The following is a 24,954-nucleotide window of genomic DNA, read 5'->3' as shown; positions in this document are numbered from 1 at the left end:
TCCAAACATCTGTTTATAACCACATGTGGGGTATTGTTTTACTTGGGAGAAATTGCTTTACAAATGTTGTGGTGCTTTTTCTCCTTTAGTCCTCGTGGAAATTAGAAAAAATTAGCTAAACCTACATAATCTTTGAAAGAATGACGATTTTTATTTTCACGGCCTACTTCCAATAATTTCTGCAAAAAACCTGTGGGGTCAAAATGCTCACTATACCCCTAGATAATTTCCTCAAGGGGTGTAGTTTCCAAAATGGGGTCACTTTTGGTGGATTTCCACTGTTTTGGCACCGAAAGAGCCCTTGAAACCTGACATGGTGCCTAAAATATTTTCTAATAAATAGGAGGCCCAAAATCCACTAGGTGCTCCTTTGCTTCTGAGGCCGGTGCTTCAGTCCATTACCGCGCTAGGGCCACATGTGGGATATTTCTAAAAACTGCAGAATCTGGGCAATAATTATTGAGTTGCGTTTCTCTGGTAAAAACTTCTGTGTTACAAAAAAAATAGAATAAAAATGAATTTCTGCAAAAAAAAATGAAATTTGAAATGAAATTTAATTCCTGTGAAACGTTTAAAGGGTTAAGAAACTTTCTAAATGCTGTTTTGAATACTTTGAGGGGTGAAGATTTTAAAATGGGGTGACTTTTTGGCGGTGTCTAATATATAAGGCCCTAAAAGCCGCTTCACAACTGAACTGGCCCCTGTAAAAATAGCCTTTTGAAATTTTCTTGAAAATGTGAGAAATTGCTGCTAAAGTTCTAAACCTTGTAACGTCCTAGAAAAATAAAAGGATGTTCAAAAAACGATGCCAATCTAAAGTAGACATATGGGGGATGTTAATTAGCAACAATTTTGTGTGGTATAACTGCCTGTCTTACAAGCAGATACATTTACATTTAGAAAAATGCTAATTTTTGCAATTTTTCACCAAATTTTGGTGTTTTTCACTGGTAAATATTGAATTTATCGACCACATTTTTCCACTATCATAAAGTCCAATGTGTCACGAGAAAACAATCTCAGAATCGCTTTGATAGGTAAAAGCGTTCCGGAGTTATTACCACATAAAGTGAAATATGTCAGATTTGAAAAAATGGGTCTGGTCCTGAAGGGGTTAATTACACGCACAGGACAACAGGTTACTATACTCTCTCTCTCTTAGGACCCCCCCCCCCCCCCCGCACTGCCATCTCCTGTTGGTGTAGTCCTGCACCTGACCTTTTTTAATTTTATTGCTTTCAGAAACTTACAATTATAAAGTATAAATATAAACCCAACTCCACCCCACTGACATGTGACCCACCAACAGCCGCAGAGAGAGAGAGAGAGAGAGAGAGATAGATAGAGACACAGAGAGAGAGAGAGAGAGAGAGAGAGAGACAGAGAGAGAGAGAGAGAGACAGAGGGAGAGAGAGAGGTGTTTATCCATAAATCCACATATGCAAACGTTTATCCTCCAACCCCCTCAATCTATAAATATTTTCCTCATATAGTACAATCTCATTTATCAGCGGTCTTCATTTATAGACGGAAGGACCTCTGACTCCCCCTGACATCTTCTGTATCCCACACCATTGTATTATTGCTCAGCCTAAGTGCTGTATACTTTATATCAAAAACAGCTTGATAACCCATCAGAGGTACGCAGGACAGCCTTTCGCAAAACTTTTCATTTGGGGTGGTTTTCCTGATTTCTTCTTAGAGCATGTTCAGACTTATCGGATTTGCTATGGAATTCCTTTGTGGCCAGGTAGCAGCAAATTTCCGCCAAGTCAGAACATGTCCTTATGGGGTCTGATCAGTTCTGTGGTGATCTGTGTAGAACCGTGTGACATAATGCGGACCCTAAACTGCACTCACAAACAGAATTCATACCTATTACATTCAGTGACTAACAGGTGACGTTTTGTTCTGAGGCGTTCTCTTTACTCTTCTTCTTCATCCGGTCCAGGCCGCTGTGACGTTGTCTCCTGATGACTGCAGAGTTTGCTGCCGAGACATTTTGACCCAGCACTTCTGCAAAATTAATTCAGACCCCAAGACTGGACCACTAATTTAATCCCAGACTAGACTTAAAGAGTAGCTGTCACCAGGTGTTAGCATCCAACTCACATATATTACCTTTAGCCCACTCCCTCCCAGTTTCCAATGCTGTTTTTCTTCTGCTCCCCCCTGTTCCTGAGTAATGATGCTCCGACTTTCGGCGCCCAAAATAAATGGTAATTCACTGTAATTAGCCAACAAGGCGTGAACTACAGTGAATCTCCCTGGGTGGAGCCATCTTCACAGCCTCTGACGCTGTCCAATCAGCGCAAAGTAGCTTATGACAAGCCTTGTCCAGTGACACCGTGCAGGGAGAAGTCTTCTAATCAAACACATTTGTTCTAAGCTGCCTCGCGCTGGAAACGGGGAGGGAGCGGGCGAAAGGTAATATATGTAAATGAGATGTTAGGACTTAGTGACAGGTCCTCTTTAAAAAGTGAATTCTGTCCCCTAAATAAATTCAGACCCACAAAAAGACACCTAAATATTATATCCTCAGATTAGACCCCCTTATTTACCACTCACATGTCTCACACACAGGCGGTGCATACACTTCACCACATAAGCACTAGATACACACACACAACTCACAACACATCACTAAACAAGTATCCCACTGCTCCCCATGTATCCCCCTCCTCACACAGACTGCTCCCCATGTATCCCCCTCCTCACACACACTGCTCCCCATGTACCCCCCTCCTCACACAGACTGCTCCCCATATATCCCCCTCCTCACACAGACTGCTCCCCATGTATCCCCCTCCTCACACACTGCTCCCCATGTATCCCCCTCCTCACACACTGCTCCCCATGTATCCCCCTCCTCACACACACTGCTCCCCATGTATCCCCCTCCTCACACACACTGCTCCCCATGTATCCCCCTCCTCACACACTGCTCCCCATGTATCCCCCTCCTCACACACTGCTCCCCATGTATCCCCCTCCTCACACACACTGCTCCCCATGTATCCCCCTCCTCACACACACTGCTCCCCATGTATCCCCCTCCTCACACACTGCTCCCCATGTATCCCCCTCCTCACACACACTGCTCCCCATGTATCCCCCTCCTCACACACTGCTCCCCATGTATCCCCCTCCTCACACACACTGCTCCCCATGTATCCCCCTCCTCACACACTGCTCCCCATGTATCCCCCTCCTCACACAGACTGCTCCCCATGTATCCCCCTCCTCACACACACTGCTCCCCATGTATCCCCCTCCTCACACACACTGCTCCCCATGTATCCCCCTCCTCACACACTGCTCCCCATGTATCCCCCTCCTCACACACACTGCTCCCCATGTATCCCCCTCCTCACACACACTGCTCCCCATGTATCCCCCTCCTCACACACACTGCTCCCCATGTATCCCCCTCCTCACACACTGCTCCCCATGTATCCCCCCTCCTCACACACTGCTCCCCATGTATCCCCCCTCCTCACATGCACTGCTCCCCATGTATCCTCCTCCTCACACACTTCTCCCCATGTATCCCCCTCCTCACATACACTGCTCCCCATGTATCCCCCTCCTCACATGCACTGCTCCCCATGTACCCCTTCCTCACATACACTGCTCCCCATGTATCCCCCTCCTCACATGCACTGCTCCCCATGTATCCTCCTCCTCACACACTTCTCCCCATGTATCCCCCTCCTCACACACACTGCTCCCCAAGTACCCCCCTCCTCACACACACTGCTCCCCAAGTACCCCCCTCCTCACACACACTGCTCCCCAAGTACCCCCCTCCTCACACACACTGCTCCCCATGTATCCCCCTCCTCACACACTGCTCCCCATGTATCCTCCTCCTCACACACTTCTCCCCATGTATCCCCCTCCTCACACACACTGCTCCCCAAGTACCCCCCTCCTCACACACACTGCTCCCCAAGTACCCCCCTCCTCACATACACTGCTCCCCAAGTACCCCCTCCTCACACACACTGCTCCCCATGTATCCCCCTCCTCACACACTGCTCCCCATGTATCCCCCCTCCTCACATGCACTGCTCCCCATGTATCCTCCTCCTCACACACTTCTCCCCATGTATCCCCCTCCTCACACGCACTGCTCCCCATGTATCCCCCTCCTCACACGCACTGCTCCCCATGTATCCTCCTCCTCACACGCACTGCTCCCCATGTATCCCCCTCCTCACACACTGCTCCCCATGTACCCCCCTCCTCACATACACTGCTCCCCATGTATCCCCCCTCCTCACACACACTGCTCCCCATGTATCCCCCTCCTCACACACACTGCTCCCCATGTATCCCCCTCCTCACACACACTGCTCCCCATGTACCCCCCTCCTCACACACTGCTCCCCAAGTACCCCCCTCCTCACACACACTGCTCCCCATGTATCCCCCTCCTCACACACTGCTCCCCATGTATCCCCCTCCTCACACACTGCTCCCCATGTACCCCCCTCCTCACATACACTGCTCCCCATGTATCCCCCCTCCTCACACACACTGCTCCCCATGTATCCCCCTCCTCACACACACTGCTCCCCATGTATCCCCCTCCTCACACGCACTGCTCCCCATGTATCCCCCTCCTCACACGCACTGCTCCCCATGTATCCTCCTCCTCACACGCACTGCTCCCCATGTATCCCCCTCCTCACACACTGCTCCCCATGTACCCCCCTCCTCACATACACTGCTCCCCATGTATCCCCCCTCCTCACACACACTGCTCCCCATGTATCCCCCTCCTCACACACACTGCTCCCCATGTATCCCCCTCCTCACACACACTGCTCCCCATGTACCCCCCTCCTCACACACTGCTCCCCAAGTACCCCCCTCCTCACACACACTGCTCCCCATGTATCCCCCTCCTCACACACTGCTCCCCATGTATCCCCCTCCTCACACGCACTGCTCCCCATGTATCCTCCTCCTCACACGCACTGCTCCCCATGTATCCTCCTCCTCACACGCACTGCTCCCCATGTATCCCCCTCCTCACACACTGCTCCCCATGTACCCCCCTCCTCACATACACTGCTCCCCATGTACCCCCCTCCTCACACACACTGCTCCCCATGTATCCCCCCTCCTCACACACACTGCTCCCCATGTATCCCCCCTCCTCACACACACTGCTCCCCTTGTATCCCCCCTCCTCACACACACTGCTCCCCATGTATCCCCCCTCCTCACACACACTGCTCCCCATGTATCCCCCCTCCTCACACACACTGCTCCCCATGTACCCCCCTCCTCACACACACTGCTCCCCATGTATCCCCCTCCTCACACACACTGCTCCCCATGTATCCCCCTCCTCACACACACTGCTCCCCATATATCCCCCTCCTCACACACACTGCTCCCCATGTATCCCCCTCCTCACACACACTGCTCCCCATGTATCCCCCTCCTCACACACACTGCTCCCCATGTATCCCCCTCCTCACACACACTGCTCCCCATGCTAAATTTGCAGTAGTTTTGAAGTAAAGATGTAAAAGTATAAAAAAAAATATGCCTGGGGGCCCCCTGAGCCAATCAGAGACTGGGGCCTGGAGCAGGTGCTCCAGGAGCACCAACGATAATCCGGCCCTGATCTCAGCACAGTCAAATGGTATAGTCCTTAGATGTGTCTTGTGAAGCGCATCCAATAGGACTAAACATGGCTTTGCTCATGTGACCTCCACGTGTCTGATGAACCCCCCCCCATTCCCACGTGTCAGGTGACCCTTCCATTCAGTTGCCCAGGATGTTCCTTTAATATTGATATCAGCTTTACAATGGTTCTCCCCATGACCACCAACTCTGTATAGGCAAGTGAGAAAATGTAAACATATACATATGGCGCTCTATGTGGCAATATTGTGAGGACCAAGGACATATGAATCAAAAGGGATTGATACACTGAGGCCTAGTTCTGCCTAGTAAAATCAGCTCCAGTTGTTTTGCACCACACGCGTTTTTTGACACGTTTTGTGGCGCGTTTTTTTTAGCCATTTTTTTACCGCTCTTCAACAGGCAAAGAAAAAACGCATCCAAAACGTGTCAAAAAACGCTGCGGCCGTTTGCATAGTTTTTTTCTGTATCCCATTGCTTTAAATGGGGTTTTTTTTTTAGCGCTTGCTAGAAAAAAAAATGCCTCTGCCTACCATTAAAATCAATGGGAGGCATTTTCGGCCGTTTTTTTGCACGTTCAGAAATGCGCCAAAAAATGCGCCAAAAAACTCTGTGTGAATCCCTTAAAGGGATTTTCCAGCCACTAAAAATTGATGGCCTGTTTTGAAAGGGCCGCAGCGCTCGTACGAGTGCTGCTTCCACTTCATTTCTCTTACTCGCTGTGAGTCGTCGACACGCATTTAGCAGCGATTCACGGCTATTCTAGCCTTTTCTCCCATTGAACTGAAAGGGAGAAGGCTGCAATACATTTGAATTGTCGCTAAATTAGGGTATGTTCACACGGCAACGTCAATTACGTCTGAAATTACGGAGCTGTTTTCAGGCGAAAACAGCTCCTGAATTTCAGACGTAATTGCTCGTACTCGCGTTTTTCGCGGCTTCCATTACGGACGTAATTGGAGCTGTTTTTCTATGGAGTCAATGAAAAATGGCTCCAATGACGTCCCAAGAAGTGACATGCACTTCTTTGACGCGGCCGTCTTTTTACGTGCCGTCTTTTGACAGCGGCGCGTAAAAAAATAGCTCGTCTGCACAGAACACCATAAGACCCATTGAATTCAATGGGCAGATGTTTGCCGACGCTTTAGAGCCGTTTTTTCGGGCGTAATTCAGGCGTAAAACGCCTGAATTACGTCCGTAATTGGGCGTGTGAACATACCCTTAGTGTCGACAGTTCACCATGAGCAAGGAGAAATGAAGGGGAAGCAACGCTCGTACGAGTACTGCGGCCCCTCCAAAACAGCTGATCAGTGGGGGTCCTGAAAGACGGACGCCGACCCATCATCTATTGATGACCTATGCGGAGGATGGCCCATCAATTTTTAGTGACTGGAAAACCCCTTTAAGGCCTTGTTCACACAGAGTTTTTTTGGCATATTTTTTTAACGTAGAAATCGTGTCGAAAACCCCTTTCACTGAAGAGGATCAGAGAGCCACAACATTGAGCAACAGCACATGAATGTTTACTCTCTGGAAGAACTGGAACTGCAGAATATAGAACACAATGAAGCAAAAACCACAAAGTTACCAGAAAATCAACATACAGAGTAACTGCCCTATCATAAAACTTATCATAGTGACATGTCAGAAGTTTTGATTGGTGGGGGTCCCGGAGCTCAGACCCTCACCTGTCACTGAAAGGGCAGAAGCGCTTGAACCTGTCTTCATCTATCCCCATTGAGTCGAGCTGATCACACATGAAAAACAGTGCTCCGCTAAATACTTGGTTATAGCGATCGGTGGGTGTCTCCGCAACTGGACCTCCACCGATCAAAACTTCTAACGTGAAAAGTCTTATGAAAGGGCAGTTACTCTTTGAGCTGGCCATGCACTAGAGATTTTGGTCATCCAATAAGACACCTATAGACCGTTTTCTGCCCATAAGGACCGTTTTCTGTCAGTGCCCTTTCGTAATTTGACCGAGTGTAACAGATGGCAGATATCCGTTATCTGCCACGTTGGACTCTTTCAGTCATGGTCAGGTGCCGTTTTGGAAAGTTGTTCATGCTAAACGACAGCGCTCGTCAATAGAAGCCCAGACCAGAATGCAGATCAAGGCAGAGATCGATCGGCGATCTGTTGTTTTATCTTACGGTATAATGTTGTCGTCCAAAACCACAATGTTCACAGACGGCCATCAGAAATCACTCATGTATGGCAAGGTTTAGGATAAAATAGTGTCCTTTTGGCATATATCTGGCTGCTTTATGTCACCATACCTGATTTTCTACTGCGTTGGAAAGTTGACTACAATTTCCAATACAAGGGCATCCTGTAAAAAACAAATAGACCCCACGTTATAGATTTTTTAGCAATGGGAATCAATAGCAAACGTAAGTGACTATATAACATACAGCTGCATACATCTGGCATATACATTGGGAGAGTCTCAGGTGCCTTATTCACTGGGTGTACACACCGAACATAGTGTGAACAGGGTCCTAGGATGAGTTCCCACAGTGCAGATTTTGCATGCATTTTTTTGGGGGGCAAAACTAGGATTGGAACCGAAACAGAAGAAATATATTAAGAAACGCCTTATAGGTCTGCTCTACTGGATCCAATTCTGGTTTTGGCTAAAAAAAAAAAAAAGCTAAATCTGCACCATGGGAACCCAACCTTAGGCCGCGCAAAAGGTCCGTGTGGCATCAGCATAGGATGCATGGCTGCGTGATTTTCGTGCAGCCGGCATCATGATGACACTCTGGTTTTATGTTTACACACAGAAAAGCACGTGGTGCTTTTCTGTTTTCATTCATTGTTTTTACTGCTGTTGCGCGAATCACGCGCGACACCTGGAAGTGCTTCCGTGTGGTGCGCGTAATTTTCACGTACCCATTGACTTCAATGGGTGCGTGCAGCGCGAAACACGGGAAAATCCGAAAATCCCCCGAAGTTCTCCATGACTAACCTCTGATTTCCGGCGTCTGCGCAGCTCAATAAAAATAAAAGGAGCGCTGGTCACGCATGCGCACAAGCACGACCGGCGCTCCATTCATTTTTTACGGAGCTGCGCAGACCCAGGAAGTCCTTTGAGGGACTTTCGGTCCCACGTTCTCCTTGTCGCTGCCAGCGATCACACATGTATCCCCCTATCCTGTCTTTTGTAGGAACAACCCTTCTAAAGGGAGAGCGTGGAGATACCTCCCTGCTCTGCCATAGTGTTCAGTGGCGTCCCGCTGTAGCCACCATAGGGGGGGTGTTGTCGGGCGGCACGGCTACGGCTACTACAGCGGTAGTTATGCCACTGCACCTAACAGAATCTTAAAATGCTATTAATAAAAAAAAAAAGAAGAAGAAATAAGAATTTAAAGTTATTATTTTTGGATATATAAATATATAAAGCTAGTCAAAAGTGTAGGGACTTAACAAAAGAAAAATAATTATATATATATTGTAGTTATGTATGTGTGTATATATATATATATATATATACACACACACACACACACATATATATGTATATATATATAAAATAATAATTATATTGTAAAATGCCCATGTAAAAAAAAAAAAGACTGAAAACTGGTGATTTCCTTAAGAACATCGCAAAAGAAAAAAAAAAATCCCTTTTCCAGCTGCACTTGACATCATTTCCCTAAAATGTTTTACTCATAAATAATTTTAATTTTATCCCAAAACTTATATTTCTATATCGATAGGGAAGTGGATATTTAGTCTCATTTTCAGACTTCCTGTAAAGCCTTCAAAAATTGCTCTTTTTAAGTATTTTTTTGTTACCTCAGCTCAATGTATCCGTAACGCCAACACTTATTTAAAACAGCTGGATATTAATGTCTGCTATTATGTTCTTTTTTTGTGTGTGTCATAGCGAGACTGCCAGAACAGGTAGTCAAAATGGAAAGTGGGAAAAATCCCAGCATCTGTGTTTCCTGTCCATTATCTCGGAAAACAACTTTCCCAATGGGGCATAAAAACATTTTTTCCATTATCCTGCTTTTTGAAATTCCTCCGGGACAGATCTGGGAGTAGAAAACCTAGTTGGATACAGTTGATGGCTTAAACTTCGATTCAAGAAAAATCTATTCGGGAGGTCCAATTTCTGGCAGAACATCCAGAGAAATTTCCTAAACTTTAGGTTACATGTAGACCTCTGGCACCGGCGTAGTTCATGATTGGAGAAGCAATTTTTTTTTAAATACGAAAAGTCAAACAATTATTTATTATGTTTATCTTTGAAATTTAGACATTATCCGTGGTTGCACGTAGACCCCCGGCTAGCAAAGTCCTTATTTATAATAACAACGAATAATATATTGATCTTAATACGGTAATAAATAATACATTGGGAGAAAAAAGTTGACGTGACCAATTCTCGAAAGAAATTTGAACTGTTGTCATAAAAATGGTAGGCCCTCATTTAAAAAAAAATCTCAGCATCTTTGTAGTTTTGTTTTTTGTGGGGACCGGAGGGTCGCTTTAAATTTCCACTTCCATGGGCAGCCAGATGTTTGTCTTGTACCGCCTGCCCTTGCTGCCAGGGAACTTTCAATTGAATATTGTATTACGAAGGTCTGAAAGAACGGACGTTTGTCCATTCTAAGCACCACCCGGTTCAAATCAAAAACATCTTCTTCCCTTCTCTATGGGTTGGCCGTTTCCTAAAAACCATGCGTGGTTCACCCGAGTGACCCACATACATTTGACTTCTACCATTTTTTCAACACAGTCGACCTGATTTCCAGAAGATGACTGTTGGTCATCGGTCGTCTGTAACGATTGTTCGGTACTTATTTCACTGCAGCAATCGTTCGTTATGATCTAAATCGGCTACTTTTCACAACTTTCAATAACTTTCAAAAAAATATTGAGAAAAATCTGTTTGGGAGGTCCAATTTCTGGCAGAACATCCCAAGAAATTCCCTAAACTTTAGGTTTCACATGGATCCCCTGCACCAGTGTAGATTATGATAGGAGAAGCTATTTTTTTTATTATTATTTTTTTCTTTTTTATTAAGAAAAGTAAAAAAAATATTATGTTTTGTGTTTATGTTGTAAATGAAGACTTTTTATACATGGTTTCATGTAGACCTCTGGCTCTAGTTCAATACAGTATAGAGAATATATTTTTTTTATTTAACAAAAGTCTAAATTTTATATATTGTGTTTATATTAGAAATATACATATATTATTATTATTTTTTCGATCTTAATACAGTAATAAATAATAGAAAGTTGACTTGGCCAGTTTCCAAATGAGAGTAGAATGGGTGTAATGAAATGGTAGACTCATCTCCAAACCACGGTTGTTAATGTTGGACAGAAACCTTTTTTCCAGTAGTGATGTCCAAACCATTGTCCAAACCATGAATCACAATCTTGTTGATTCTGTTCTTTTGTTACAATAAATATGATATTTGCATGAATTATCCTAGAATTGAAGCCTCTGAAATGTATACCCTTGAGGGGATGATGTCAGTCCATTTATCATTCGCTCTTAAAGCACTTCCGAAATCTCACAACTCTGTCCAAAACTGAAAATTCCCCAAAATCACAAGATTAACTCTATCTGATGAGTTTACTTCCCTGATGATGGGCCACAAGTCTAAAATGTATCTGTATTGTACGATAATATATTGATCACTGTCAAGCCAGTCTCCTAGGTCTCTTGGTTTGATGGGTTCCACCAGAGGTGTAACTGGCACCAATGCAAACTTATAATACTGGTGCCTTTGGGCCCACTCAGACACGAGGAACCAGGTGCGACTGCCACCTCTGCACCCCCTATAGCTGCACTTGGTTTTCACAAATTTACAGACTCTCCTGTTGTAAAACAGCTATTCCTATAGAAAGCAACCATTGCTTTAAGTGGATCTCCACCTATAAACTCCATTTTTAAAATCTAAATAGTTCCAAAATAATGTGCTATGTAACATCATACTATATCTTTATAGAGGGTGGAGCTCTATATTTCTGTTACAGAGCTCCAATCTCGATTCCCTTTAGAGATAATATTGCAATTCTGGCTGCCTGCAGCTGTAAGGTGCAGGAGGACGGGCGACAAGATGGCTAAGACAGTGGTTGCAGTTAACTGTTACTTTACTTGGATGAATGCAACAAAAATCTAGAAGTGCAACAACAATAGCATGCATATGATTAGTTTCAAAATAGGGGCTTAAAGGGGTTTTCCCATGAGGCACATTTATGACTTATCCACAGGATATCCACTAGCCTCCCTTCACTTTCCCTAGTTATTCACGCTGATTGTAGTCTTCACTAAGGCCTCCCAGATCAGGCCATCTCTGCCTCTGTACTGCAGCTTCTGTGGCAGGCCAGTTATCACCCTGCACAGAAGCAGTCTCCCTGTGAGTGATGTAGCTTCTGTGGCAGGCCAGTTCTCGATCTGGTGAGCAGCTCTTGTAGCAGCCTATCTCCCTCTGCGTGGTGCAGCTTCTGTGGCAGGCCAGTTCTCTATCTGGTGAACAACTCTTGTAGCAGCCTGTCTCCCCCTGAGTGATGCAGCTTCTGTGGCAGGCCAGTTCTCGATCTGGTGAGCAGCTCTTGTAGCAGCCTGTCTTCGAGTAATGCAGCTTCTGTGGCAGGCCAGTTCTCGATCTGGTGAGCAGCACTTCTAGCAGCATGTCTCCACCTGAGTGATGTAGCTTCTGTGGCAGGCCAGTTCTCGATCTGGTGAGCAGCTCTTGTAGCAGCCTGTCTTCGAGTGATACAGCTTCTGTGGCAGGCCAGTTCTCTATCTGGTGAGCAGCTCTTGTAGCAGCCTGTCTCCCCCTGAGTGATGCAGCTTCTGTGGCAGGCCAGTTCTCAATCTGGTGAGCAGCTCTTGTAGCAGCCTATCTCCCTCTGCGTGGTGCAGCTTCTGTGGCAGGCCAGTTCTCTATCTGGTGAACAACTCTTGTAGCAGCCTGTCTCCCCCTGAGTGATGCAGCTTCTGTGGCAGGCCAGTTCTCGATCTGGTGAGCAGCTCTTGTAGCAGCCTGTCTTCGAGTAATGCAGCTTCTGTGGCAGGCCAGTTCTCGATCTGGTGAGCAGCACTTCTAGCAGCATGTCTCCACCTGAGTGATGCAGCTTCTGTGGCAGGCCAGTTCTCGATCTGGTGAGCAGCTCTTGTAGTAGCCTGTCTTCGAGTGATACAGCTTCTGTGGCAGGCCAGTTCTCTATCTGGTGAGCAGCTCTTGTAGCAGCCTGTCTCCCCCTGAGTGATGCAGCTTCTGTGGCAGGCCAGTTCTCAATCTGGTGAGCAGCTCTTGTAGCAGCCTGTCTTCGAGTGATACAGCTTCTGTGGCAGGCCAGTTCTCTATCTGGTGAGCAGCTCTTGTAGCAGCCTGTCTCCCCCTGAGTGATGCAGCTTCTGTGGCACGCCAGTTCTCAATCTGGTGAGCAGCTCTTGTAGCAGCCTGTCTTCGAGTGATACAGCTTCTGTGGCAGGCCAGTTCTCTATCTGGTGAGCAGCTCTTGTAGCAGCCTGTCTCCCCCTGAGTGATGCAGCTTCTGTGGCAGGCCAGTTCTCAATCTGGTGAGCAGCTCTTGTAGCAGCCTCTCCCTCTGAGTGATGCAGCTTCTGTGGCAGGCCAGTTCTCCCACTGCAAAACAGCTCTTGTAGCAGCATGTCTGTGTGATGCTGCTCTGTTCACACATACCTGAACAGGAATAGCTCTGCACATCTCTTTCCCCGGCTATACTGACCAATCATGCAATACGATACAGGGACATAAGCCAGATACTGCAGCAGCGTCTCTGTGTGTTACTCAGCTACCACTAGAGGAAGATTACTACATAAAGATTTATACAACTCCTATTAAACTGTAAAATATATCCTCCATCAGTGTGCACTCCCTAGTGGAGGCTACAGACAGCCACAATGATATCATTTAACCATATGGTTGTGTGAAGGGAGGCAGAGGATTTGGAGCTCCAAAAATGGAGCTGCGGCCTCTATAAAGAATGACATTTTCTCATTTCATTTGACTTTTTAGGATAAGCTACCATATGTGTGGACATGAGGAGCAGCACTATTTTTTGGCCATTATATGACTTTAATTTTGCAATGTTTAGCAATTTTCCACTTTGCATTCTATATCTGTAGTTTTTTGGAAGAAATTGGCTAATGCCCTCTAAGAATGAATATATAATGTATTTACAAAGAACCACATAAGGTGTTCACCACCGATCGATTATAGAATATACTATGAAGGGAAAGGGAAAAGATGGCACAGTGTGTGGTTGTATGACAGTATAAATAAAATGTTTTACTTTATTAAACTAATACTAAACTTTAAAAGGTCCTATGTTGTAGAAATATAGGGTAACGGTATGTTCACTTGGCTTATTTTCGGCCGTTTATCTGGCCGTAAACGGCCGAAGAGTCCGGAGCAGGACGCCTCCAAACATCTGCCCATTAATTTCAATGGGAAAAACGGCGTTCTGTTCCGACGGGCCATTTTTTTTACGCTTCCGTTTTAAAAAACGCCCGTGAAAAAGAAGTGCGTGTCACTTCTTGAGCCATTTTTGGAGCCGTTTTTCATTGACTCTATAGAAAAACAGCTCCAAAAACGGGCGTAAAAAACGCAGTGAAAAACGCGAGTGGCTAAACAAACGGCTGAAGATCAGGAGCTGTTTTTCCTTGAAAACAGCTCCGTATTTTCAGACATTTTCTAGTAAGCGTGTGAACATACCCTCAGGCATAGTGCAAATTGATTATATTTGCACTTATGCCTAGATATCTGCACTGGCACCTTCACCCAAAATATGTGCAGTATGAGCTAGTAGCACTATTACTAATGAAATATAGTGTGGCTTATAAGATGTAATAGCTAATATAACGCTTAGCATTGAATCACCTTACACCACCCTTTTTGAGTCCTCCTGTGGTTCTCAGCGCTCTCTGGCATTAATGTTAGAGCACCGGACACTAGTCCCCTGCTTCACAGTGTCTCCGCTCCTATTCAAAGCGGAGGCAGCGGGAGTGCAGCGGGAAGGAGCTAATCAGATTTGTGACATGTGTCGCATTCTAAGATAGTTTATTAGGTTATAGGGCTAACACCAGCGCTAGGAGGTTAAAAACATATGACTCCCGACGCGCATTTCGCCGGCATTTCCGGCTTCTTCTACGGGTCTATATGTATGTATATATATATATATATATATATATATATATATCGTTTGCATTTCTCTCTGAGCTGGGGGTGTAGGATGGCAAACATACACTACACACAGTAAGAAGTGGAGAATCTGCTGTACAACCTTCTCTCTCACTCAGAAACTGCCCCAGGATCATGCAGGACATGTATAGAGAAGTACTGACCTGTACTGATGTGAATTAAGGGTAAAAAGTTTATCTGCCTGTCATTCTGCTCTTATCTCCAGCACTTCCAGCTCACTCTTACCCCCTCCCCTCTCCATTGACTTCCATAGATATGTTTAATCTGATACATATGAGCTGCAGTCCAAATCGAGATGGATAGAGCTGAATTTTCAGAGTGAAAGTCAGTTTAACAGAGGGAGGGGAAGCAGGAAAACAGCCAGATAAGAGCAGAAAGAGGCTTGTTACTCTGATAAGATATATTACAAAGTTTCTTATAATCGCCTGTACTGTACTTTTCATTTATGCAAAGTTTGTTGAAATGACAGTAGTGATTTAATCTAAAATTATTCAAAGGTGAACATTCTCTCCTCACCTGTCTGACATGTCTTAGTAAATACTTGTATTCCCCATAAAATTACAATCCTGGAGCACCTTTTCTCTGTTATTTCTCCTGCAAAATTATGAATAAATTGACAACTGGGTGTTGTCATTCTCCTTGTTAAAAGGGTCAGGACTCTCTACAGCCACTTGAGTTCCTCCACAACAAACTTCTCGACACCATGTCTTTATAGAGCTCGCTGTGTGCACTGGAACAGGAAAGGGCCGAAACCCAAACCGTTACCATAAAGTTGGAAGCCACAATTCTGTAAAATGTCTTTGTTTGCTGTTGTAATGACAGGGTAGGGAGACAGACAGGTGAGCCCTAATCTACCCGCCACTCAGTCCCTGCCTACTTGCAACGACCCGTCCTAAGCGACGAGGTACAACTGGGCAACGGTCCCTACGCTCAGTAAGTGCAAGACAGACAAAACAGACAAGGGTACACAGAAGCTAGGGAAACAAGGCGGCTGCCCACGGAGACACCGTGAGCAGCAAGAGTGGTGAACGAGCCGAGTCAAACCAGGAGAGAGCGAGGTACAAAACGCTGAGCAGGAGAGTGGTCAGAAAGCCAAGGTCAATAACAAGCAGAGGATGAGTAGTACAAGCAACAGCAACAAGCCAGGAAACAAGCATAGAAGAATCACAGGCAAAGGAGGAACAGGAAAGGCAGGTATAAATAGACAGTGGGCGGGAACTAGCTCCGTCTGGCCAGGCTGTGATAGGCTCTCCCACTCCTAAGCCTGCCATCCTAAGTGGTGGAAGATGGAGTCAGTCTCACAGACATAGGAGCAGGTGCAGACTGATTGCCCACGGGCGTCGACACAGAACCTGTGTCTGGCAAATCCTTTACAGCTGTAGTATTAACCCTTCACTGGAAATAAGGGGCCTAATCCAGAGAAAATAGCTCCAGACCATTACCCCTCTACGAAATGTTATAGAAGGCACTATGCTTCCGGTAGGTAGCATTCTCCTGTCATCTGCCAAACCCAGATTTCTCAATCAGGCTGTCAGATGGTGAGATTGTATGGCTGTGTGCTTGATTTTATGCACATGTTTGGAATTGGTGTGGCAGAAACACCTGAACTTCCAAATTAGGAGGTGTCCACATACTTTTGACCATATAATGTGTTTTCAAGTTTATTTACCTAAAAGTAATTAAACTAAATAATCAGCCGGTTGATATAGCCATTGTCCTCTATGGGATGCCAAATCTGCTAATTGCTCATTTGAACTTTTGCAGTAGCATGTGAACTGTGCTCGATTAACCACTTGCAGGTGAGGTAGACCTTTAATTCGGGAAATCACTGGTGGTCCTAGATCATAGACTTCACTATTGTCATCTTCTTACATGAGTCTAATAAAAGACCTTTTGGCAGTACTGGTACTTATTGCCCAGCGCTGTACATTTACGGTGCTGTGATCATGGTGCGATCATCCGTGCGATTACCACGATCAATAGTGATTGTGGCATCATAAGGGGGGGGGGTTCTTTGGTATTAGATAATTATCCTAGGCGATAAAGATCACTGGAGCTTAAGTTTAAGGTGGCAGCCGTGACCTAGCAAAGGCCCCTGAGGTGACCCGAAAAGCTACCTGTGTATTCTACATGAATAGAAATACATAGATATTCAAAAGAAAAAAGTGATATTAATAAAAACATTTTTTTTAAATAAAAGCCATAATACATAAAATAAATATATTGACTGTGTCCCCTTAATCATTAAAACCCATAAATACATGTAAACAAAATCGTAGGGGTTTGAGAACTACGGTAAAAAATGGAATAAAAAATGAAAAATATAATATTTTTTTCAAATTTTGCTTTTATATAAATTTTATATAATGCTAAATGTTATGGACCAAAAAAAAAATTATACAAAAAACAAGAAAATCAGAAAACAAAACCTCACAAAGTAAGGGCTCATTCACACGACAGGGTCCGAGTGTCGGCCAGGAAAATCGGCCGTTTTTGGCCGATTTTCCCGGCCGGTTTGCATCTGGGTTGCATCCGTTCCGATTCCGTTCCGGGCCGAGTTTCCGTTTTTACCGGCCGATTTGGACCCGATTTGCATCCGTTTTTTTCCCTGTCCGTTTTAAAATCGGATGAATTTCATTGAAATTTGTTGCCACACACAGCCCTTTGTAGATAATGCCACAGCCCCCCTGGTAGGTAATGCCACCCAGCCCCCTGTAGGTAATGCCACCCAGCCCCCTGTTGGTGATGCCACACAGCCCCCTGTAGGTGATGCCACACAGCCCCCTGTAGGTGATGCCACACAGCCCCCTGTAGGTGATGCCACACAGCCCCCTGTAGGTGATGCCACACAGCCCCCTGCAGGCGATGCCACCCTGCCCCCTGTAGGCGATGCCACCCAGCTCCCTGTAGGAATACCACCCAGCTCCCTGTAGGTAATGCCACCCAGCCCCCTGTAGGTAATGCCACCAAGTCCCCTGTAGGTAATGCCACCAAGCCCCCTGTAGGTGATGCCACAAAGCCCCCTGTAGGTGATGCCACAAAGCCCCCTGTAGGGATGCCACCAAGCACCCTGTAGGCGATGCCACACAGCCACCTGTAGGCGATGCCACACAGCCCCCTGTAGGCGATGCCACACAGCCCCCTGTAGGCGATGCCACCCTGCCCCCTGTAGGTGATGCCACCCTGCCCCCTGTAGGCGATGCCACCCTGCCCCCTGTAGGTGATGCCACCCTGCCCATGTAGGTGATGCCACCCAGCCCCCTGTAGGTGATGCCACCCACCCTGCCCCCTGTAGGTGATGCCACCCACCCTGCCCCCTGTAGGTGATGCCACTCTGCCCCCTGTAGGTGATGCCACCCAGTCCCCTGTAGGTGATGCCACACAGCCCTCTGTAGGTTGTACCCATCCCCCCCCCTTCCAGGAGAAGTCACTGACTTCAATGTCCATATATGGACAGTGTAGTCACTGACTTCTCCTGAAGAGGAATTCCCTGCCACAGGTCGGGAATTCTGCTTCAGAAGTGAGTGACGTCACTATGTCCATATATGGACAGTGTAGTCACTCACTTCTCCTGTAGCGGAATCCCCGGCCATAGAGTCGGGGATTCCGCTGCAGAAGTGCGTGACTTCGCTGTGTCCATATATGGACAGTGTAGTCATGCACTTCTCCTGTAGCGGCATCCCCGGCCATAGAGTCGGGGATTCCGCTGCAGAAGTGAGTGACTTCGCTGTGTCCATATATGGACAGTGTAGTCACTCACTTCTCCTGTAGCGGCATCCCCGGTCATAGAGTCGGGGATTGGGGATTCCGACTCCTACAGCGAGCAATAAAAGACCCTCCTCTTCCTCCTCACATGCACTCTGCACTGTGAGGAGGAGGAGAGAGAGTGCGCGAGCGACGGTAGACCCGGCCATCACTCGGGACACATTCCAGTGATGGCCATGTATTACCCGGCCCCATAGACTTCTATGGGAGCCGGGCGGCCGGGCAAAAATAGAGCATGTCCTATTTTTTGAAGGCCGGTTTTCCCAGCCGTCAAAAAATCGGTCGTGTGAATAGCCCCATTAGGGGTCTATTATTCCTAATGCAGCCGGCTGCCGGCCGATTTATGAACGGCCGGCACCCAGCCGGGAAACCCTGTCGTGTGAATCCCGCCTGAGTAAAAAAAAAAAAGATAGAAAAGTTATGGTCCAAGAAATGGAAGAGCAAAAATGGAAAAATAGGCTGCGTCCTCAAATAAATGATGAGGTTGACCAGTTTATTTAATTAATACTGAACATTGTCCAACTATTTTTTTATAATTTATGAAATTTTGATTTCCTTATTTCTTATTTCTAGGTGATATTTTCCATCTGCATCGCTGTGTGGGGACTACAAGCCATAAGACCTCTCATAACCAAGAAACCTCAGAAGCAGGAGTGAAACTTCAGAACAACTTCAAACAGAAAACATTTTTGTTCTATACCGAAATATTAATACACAATATTTTTGGATATTTGTGAAGAAAAGTAATAAAGTGCCAGTGATTTATTTGTAAAGACATCAATGGGAAAGTATGAAATTATAGATATCCTGTAAAGAAGGTGATAATTGGTTTGAAGAAGAGGAAGCGTCCAATCTGAGAATTTGTTTTTAACTGTAAATATTCTGTACAAAATAATTCGATAATAAAGATATAATTTTCTGCATAATCTTATTGACTTTCTATTGCTAGAAGAAGCTTCACTAAGACAGATGGGGACATTATTATAGTAGTTATATTCTTGTATATAGGGGGCAGTATTATAGTAGTTATATTCTTGTATATAGGGGGCAGTATTATAGTAGTTATATTCTTGTATATAGGGAGCAGTATTATAGTAGTTATATTCTTGTATATTGAGGCAGTATTATAGTAGTTATATTCTTGTATATAGGGGGCAGTATTATAGTAGTTATATTCTTGTATATAGGAGCAGTATTATAGTAGTTATATTCTTGTATATAGGGAGCAGTATTATAGTAGTTATATTCTTGTATATAGGGAGCAGTATTATAGTAGTTATATTCTTGTATATAGGGTCAGTATTATAGTAGTTATATTCTTGTATATAGAGGCAGTATTATACTAGTTATATTCTTGTATATAGGGGCAGTATTATAGTAGTTATATTCTTGTATATAGGGGGCAGTATTATAGTAGTTATATTCTTGTATATAGGGGCAGTATTATAGTAGTTATATTCTTGTATATAGGGGGCAGTATTATAGTAGTTATATTCTTGTATATAGGGGCAGTATTATAGTAGTTATATTCTTGTATATAGGGGCAGTATTATAGTAGTTATATTCTTGTATATAGGGGCAGTATTATAATAGTTATATTCTTGTATATAGGGGCAGTATTATAGTAGTTATATTCTTGTATATAGGGGCAGTATTATAGTAGTTATATTCTTGTATATAGGAGCAGTATTATAGTAGTTATATTCTTGTATATAGGGACAGTATTATAGTAGTTATATTCTTGTATATAGGAGCAGTATTATAGTAGTTATATTCTTGTATATAGGGGCAGTATTATAGTAGTTATATTCTTGTATATAGGAGCAGTATTATAGTAGTTATATTCTTGTATATAGGGAGCAGTATTATAGTCATTATATTCTTGTATATAGGGGGTAGTATTATAGTAATTATATTCTTGTATATAGGGGGCAGTATTGTAGTAGTTATATTCTTGTATATAGGGGGCAGTATTGTAGTAGTTATATTCTTGTATATAGGAGAGGTATTATAGTAGTTATATTCTTGTATATAGGGGGCAGTATTATAATAGTTATATTCTTGTATATAGGAGAGGTATTATAGTAGTTATATTCTTGTATATAGGGGGCAGTATTATAGTAGTTATATTCTTGTATATAGTGGCAGTATTATAGTAGTTATATTCTTGTATATAGGGGGCATTATTATAGTAGGTATATTCTTGTATATAGGGGGGCAGTATTATAGTAGATATATTCTTGTATATAGGAGGCAGTATTATAGTAGTTATATTCTTGTATATAGGGGGCAGTATTATAGTAGATATATTCTTGTATATAGGGGCAGTATTATAGTAGTTATATTCTTGTATATAGGGGGCAGTATTATAGTAGGTATATTCTTGTATATAGGGGGGCAGTATTATAGTAGATATATTCTTGTATATAGGGGCAGTGTTAAAGTAGATATATTCTTGTATTTAGGGGCAGTATTATAGTAGTTATATTCTTGTATATAGGAGGCAGTATTATAGTAGTTATATTCTTGTATATAGGGGCAGTATTATAGTAGAAATATTCTTGTATATAGGGGCAGTATTATAGTAGTTATATTCTTGTATATAGGGGCTGTATTATAGTAGTTATATTCTTGTATATAGGGGCAGTATTATAGTAGTTATATTCTTGTATATAGGAGGCAGTATTATAGTAGTTATATTCTTGTATATAGGAGCAGTATTATATTAGTTATATTCTTGTATATAGGAGCAGTATTATAGTAGTTATATTCCTGTATATAGGGGGCAGTATTATAGTAGTTATATTCTTGTATATAAGGGGCAGTATTATAGTAGTTATATTCATGTATATAGGGGCAGTATTATAGCAGTTATATTCTTGTATATAGGGGCAGTATTATAGTAGTTAAATTCTTGTATATAGGGGGCAGTATTATAGTAGTTATATTCTTGTATATAGGAGGCAGTATTATAGTAGTTATATTCTTGTATATACGGGGCAGTATTATAGTAGTTATATTCTTGTATATAGCGGGCAGTATTGTAGTAGTTATATTCTTGTATATAGGAGCAGTATTATAGTAGTTATAGTCTTGTATATAGGGAGAAGTATTATAGTAGTTATATTCTTGTATATAGGGGCAGTATTATAGTAGGTATATTCTTGTATATAGGGGCAGTATTATACTAAGTATATTCTTGTATATAGGGGGCAGTATTATAGTAGTTATATTCTTGTATATAGGGGCAGTATTATAGTAGTTATATTCTTGTATATAGGGGCAGTATTATAGTAGTTATATTCTTGTATATATGAGGCAGTATTATAGTAGTTATATTCTTGTATATAGAAGCAGTATTATAGTAGTTATATTATTGTATATAGGGAGCAGTATTATAGTAGTTATATTCTTGTATATAGGGGCAGTATTATAGTAGTTATATTCCTGTATATTGGGCCAGTATTATAGTAGTTATATTCTTGTATATAGGGGCAGTATTATAGTAGTTATATTCTTGTATATAGTGGGCAGTATTATATTAGTTATATTCTTGTATATAGGAGCAGTATTATAGTAGTTATATTCTTGTATATAGGAGCAGTATTATAGTAGTTATATTCTTGTATATAGGGGCAGTATTATAGTAGTTATATTCTTGTATATAGGGGGCAGTATTATAGTAGTTATATTCTTGTATATAGGGGGCAGTATTATAGTAGTTATATTCTTGTATATAGGGGCAGTATTATAGTAGTTATATTCTTGTATATAGGGGGCAGTATTAAAGTAGTTATATTCCTGTATATAGGGGGCAGTATTATAGTAGTTATATTCCTGTATGTACAGCTCTTTCCATAAAAAGCAAACCCTCATGCAGCTTCATTTCATCACACTATACCCGGATGTAGTGGGACATAATCGGCGCATGCGCAGTAGAGCTGATTAGACCGGAGAAACTTCAGTGCTGTACTGCGCATGCGCAGATTCGGAAGCAGAGGCGTGGGCATGCTCATGAAGAATACAGAGCTTGGCGTGATCACATCTTCTACACCGCCTTGCTCTGTCATTCAATCAAAGGAAGGGAAGGGGAGAGGTTCGGACTGGGGATAGAAGGTAGACAAGTTTGGTGCAACGGTGATGCCCTCGTTGCTCCAAAATGCTCATTTGCATATGAAGAATAAAGTTATTGTCACTGCAACGGAGCCACTCAGCTGAAAAATAAAAACAGCGTTATATTCAGGTGAGGCTACACTGTATTACTGTCATGCTGCTTTAAAGGGCAATTTTTAGTGACAGACTCCCTTTATAGCGTCAAAAAATAACAAGCTGGCTGCCTACAGCTGCCACTAGAGGGCGCTAAGAAGCTTACTGTGTATCATTTATAGAGCAGAATAAATGAATAATCTTATAATATTTCGTAATAGAGACGGTTTTAATGGGTAATTAAAATCTTTTTTTATTTTGTATTTTAGCAATTTAAGCATCTTTAATCTATAAAACCTGTAGAATAAATTTTCTCAAACCACTCCGACCCCAAATAATTTTTCATGCAAAGCAACTGAAGCCAGATATAGAGAACACTCTTTTATTCAGAAAATAAATAGAATCCGATCCAGCATTAGAAGCCGAGGTCCCTAATGATGGAATAAAGATCTTACTGGAAACGGCTTCCAAGGGCGTATATATCATTGAGGCAGACTATGCAGCTGCTATGGGGCCCCTGGGGAGTGGGTCCCCATATAATTTGTAGTGAGAACCTGCACTGCAAGTGGCAAATGTACCTGAGTCATGAAGATGGGATTGAGGTACCAGGACCTCCTGTTGTAAGCTGCATGTGGTGGTGTTAAGAAGCACCTGAAAGGGCCCTCATTTTTATCTTTGCTATGGGCTAGCTGTCCTGTATGAACTTGACTGACAGCTTCTGAGAATTTTTAAACCCCTTCAAGGGTATGGACACCTTGAAACATCTGACATGTCATTAGTGGGGGGTCCATGAGCCAAGACCCCGATGAGATGTTTTAGGATGTATAAACAAGGACTTTGTGGATCCCTGATGCTCCGGTGTTATGTATCTGACCCCCCCTCCCCCCGTGCTCACATGACGTCACTATGGAATAAATATTGCATTGCATCAAGCCGGCGGGTCCTCACCCATATTATATCTGGACACGTTTCTATGGCACATTCCCCTTTAAGAGTGCAAGCTGTAAAATATACCGTGTGTATAATAAAGAAAACCGGATAACCTGATGCCTTTAGCTCCTCTGCTTTAATGTCCCCATGACAATTATTCTTGTCCTGTGGTCTTGATACTCAGTTTTATCATTGGGTCTTTATCTTTATCCAACCTGAAGTACAAACTTCTATAGGTAATCAGAATGCGGGTTCCATTGTTAATAACCGGAAGTTAATGATGACTTTGAGATCAGGGCCAGTTCTAGGAGGTGGCAAACTAGGCACTGGCCCAGGGCTCCATTTCCTAAGGGGCCCCTGTGGACGGGAACCCAATCTGCAAACTAAAATCACTCTTGCCATTTATAGGAATATATTTTAAGGGGGACTAAATTGTAGTATTATGTGAGTAGTTAACGGCAGTATTATGTGGTCTTAATGCTTATTATTGGGCATATGCTATTTTGTGGGCTGTTTATGGCAGTATTACTTTGCTTCTTGCACAAGGCCCCATTTTCTATAAAAAACAGCCCTGTATGAGATAATATGTGGACCCTTCTGTACATTGTAAAATATGTTCTGCATGGTGAGTTACTTAAGGATTTAATGGGACTTTGGCTAATCTTACCGATTCCTAATAGACCCAATGCTTTCAAATCAGCATCCGTATCACTGTCCTCATCCATATTAATAGTGGCAGTCAGGACGTAAACATTGATGTGGATGGTAATTTATCCATACAATATGAAATCAAGGCTAAACCGCCAGGACTCAGGACAGGAAGTGTTGTCATTGGCACATTCACAAGCTTTTACATCATTAGAGTGGAATTAATGTGTTTTATTGTAATGTTTTTGGAAGTTTTAGTTTTATTACTTTTGCCCCAGTCATGCACAAGTCAGCTTCACTCCTCTCTTAATCCCTAATGAAACAATATTTAAGGAATCTTGAAGAAATGAAATCTTACCAGACTTGGCAGTTGCGTAATTAATCACACCGATGTTAAATAACGGGATTTGTGTATTCTCCAGTCCTTTTGTTTAGCTACGAGGCGTTTTCTGGCGTTTTGTGTGTTTTGTGATGATATTACTAGAACACCAGGGAATTGAGTCTATTTCTTTATGAGTCGGGTTATGGGAGTGGTGTGTTT

General features: G+C 43.4%; 1 protein-coding gene across 1 annotated transcript in view; it reads left to right on the top strand.

The window, feature by feature from the left end:
* Positions 1-19,555, top strand: part of AGMO (alkylglycerol monooxygenase) — a 191,295-nt gene extending 171,740 nt beyond the window's left edge. The window contains exon 14 of the mRNA XM_075828773.1: positions 19,203-19,555. Within this exon, the coding sequence (XP_075684888.1) occupies positions 19,203-19,286 (84 nt within the window). The 3' untranslated portion in view covers positions 19,287-19,555. The remainder of the gene's footprint in view (positions 1-19,202) is intronic.
* The last annotated feature ends 5,399 nt before the right edge of the window (positions 19,556-24,954 follow it).

The sequence above is a fragment of the Rhinoderma darwinii genome, chromosome 5, assembly GCF_050947455.1.
Source record: "Rhinoderma darwinii isolate aRhiDar2 chromosome 5, aRhiDar2.hap1, whole genome shotgun sequence".
NCBI classification, from domain to species: domain Eukaryota; kingdom Metazoa; phylum Chordata; class Amphibia; order Anura; family Rhinodermatidae; genus Rhinoderma; species Rhinoderma darwinii.
The sequence above is the reverse complement of the archived record's forward strand: the minus strand, read 5'-3'. Positions and strand labels throughout refer to the sequence as shown.